Consider the following 1,305-nt stretch of genomic DNA (forward strand, 5'->3'; position numbering starts at 1 on the left):
CAAGCTGCCGACGTGCGCCGAGCACGACCTGGAGAACTACAGCATGTACTGCGTGAGCTGCCGCAGCCCCGTCTGCTACCAGTGCCTGGAGGAGGGCAAGCACGGCAAGCACGACGTGAAGGCCCTGGGCGCCATGTGGAAGCAGCACAAGGTGAGTCCCGTCGGCCGGCTGGAGGCAGCCAAGGCAGTGCTCGGCGCCGGGGCTTCTTCGTCCCCATGCCCTGGCATCGGGTTGGAGTCTGTGGGACGCGAGGACGCTTCACGTCCATCACATCCTCCCCGACTTTTCTTCCCCTTGCCGTGCTGCTCTTAGGTCTCCGGTCCTTCCTGACCGCCCAGCGACTCCGCAGCCTCTGCTCGGGCTTAGGAAACCCGCAGACTCCCTGCCATATTGACCTCGCCTTTTCTCAGCCAGCAAATCTCAGGCTAAACCAGGCCCCCGGAGACACCTGGGATTAGCGAGTCTTCTAACAACTTTTTTGCCTTTCAGGCAAGGTCTTTGGCCATCCCACATCCCCTCATGGGTGGCAGCAGCCGCCTGTGAGGAGAGGGAGTAGGCAGGATGGCCATTCCTTTCTTTCACCTCCTCCCTTTCACCTGGGCCTCAGTGGGAGCTGCCACAACCATTTCCCGCCACGTCTTCCTCCCTGCCATTGTGTCAATGAGGGAGGGCAGCCCGGAGCCACCCGCATGTTTTAGACAGGGAAATGTGATAGGGAGAGTGACAGGACATCGTGTTGGCTCCTAGGCCTCAAAGAGGCCTCCCCTCCCTCTCAGTTCCCAAAGAGGCCAGACGGAGTGGCTGGAGGGACCTTCAAGAAACAGAAATGAGTAAGGAAGAGTAGGATGGAAGGGGTCTTGGGACAAGTAAAACTTTTTCTGATTCACATAACGTCGCGGTCTGTTTCATGCATCCCTGCAAGCGATGCTCCGTAGTGCTCCCTGGAGCCCCCATGGGAAGACTTCAGAGCCAGACACTGCAGCGGGGGCAGTTTGCCACGTTCTAGCAGAGCTGCTGGGTCACTTGGCCACGCTCTCCTTGTTAAAAATAAGACTTTGCAACCAACTGAGTAAAGAGCAAGACGTGACCTTAGAAGTGGAAAAAGTGTATGAAGTTAGCTCGTTCTTGCTAAAGAATGGTGGACTCTGGAAAATTATTTAGTTAATACGTATGAACGTACAGAGGGGACTTTAACACCAGAGTGCTGAGAGCAGTCCTTTGGTGCTTCCCACTGTACTGGGGGGAAAGGACCTTCTCCCACAGCTGTGCAAAAGAGCCCTCGGCCAGCTCTGCTGGCTGCAAGA

The 1,305-nt window shown here is 56.6% G+C and overlaps 1 protein-coding gene across 1 annotated transcript in view; it reads left to right on the forward strand.

Moving 5' to 3' along the window:
* The first annotated feature begins 10 nt into the window (after positions 1 to 10).
* TRIM67 (tripartite motif containing 67) overlaps positions 11 to 1,305 on the forward strand; it is a 33,548-nt gene continuing 32,253 nt past the window's right edge. Inside the window, exon 1 of the mRNA XM_035899714.1 lies at positions 11 to 151. Coding sequence (XP_035755607.1) covers positions 44 to 151 — 108 coding nt within the window. The 5' untranslated portion in view covers positions 11 to 43. The remainder of the gene's footprint in view (positions 152 to 1,305) is intronic.

This window comes from Egretta garzetta, unplaced genomic scaffold (genome assembly GCF_000687185.1).
Source record: "Egretta garzetta isolate BGI_Z169 unplaced genomic scaffold, ASM68718v1 scaffold118, whole genome shotgun sequence".
Taxonomy (NCBI): Eukaryota; Metazoa; Chordata; class Aves; order Pelecaniformes; family Ardeidae; genus Egretta; species Egretta garzetta.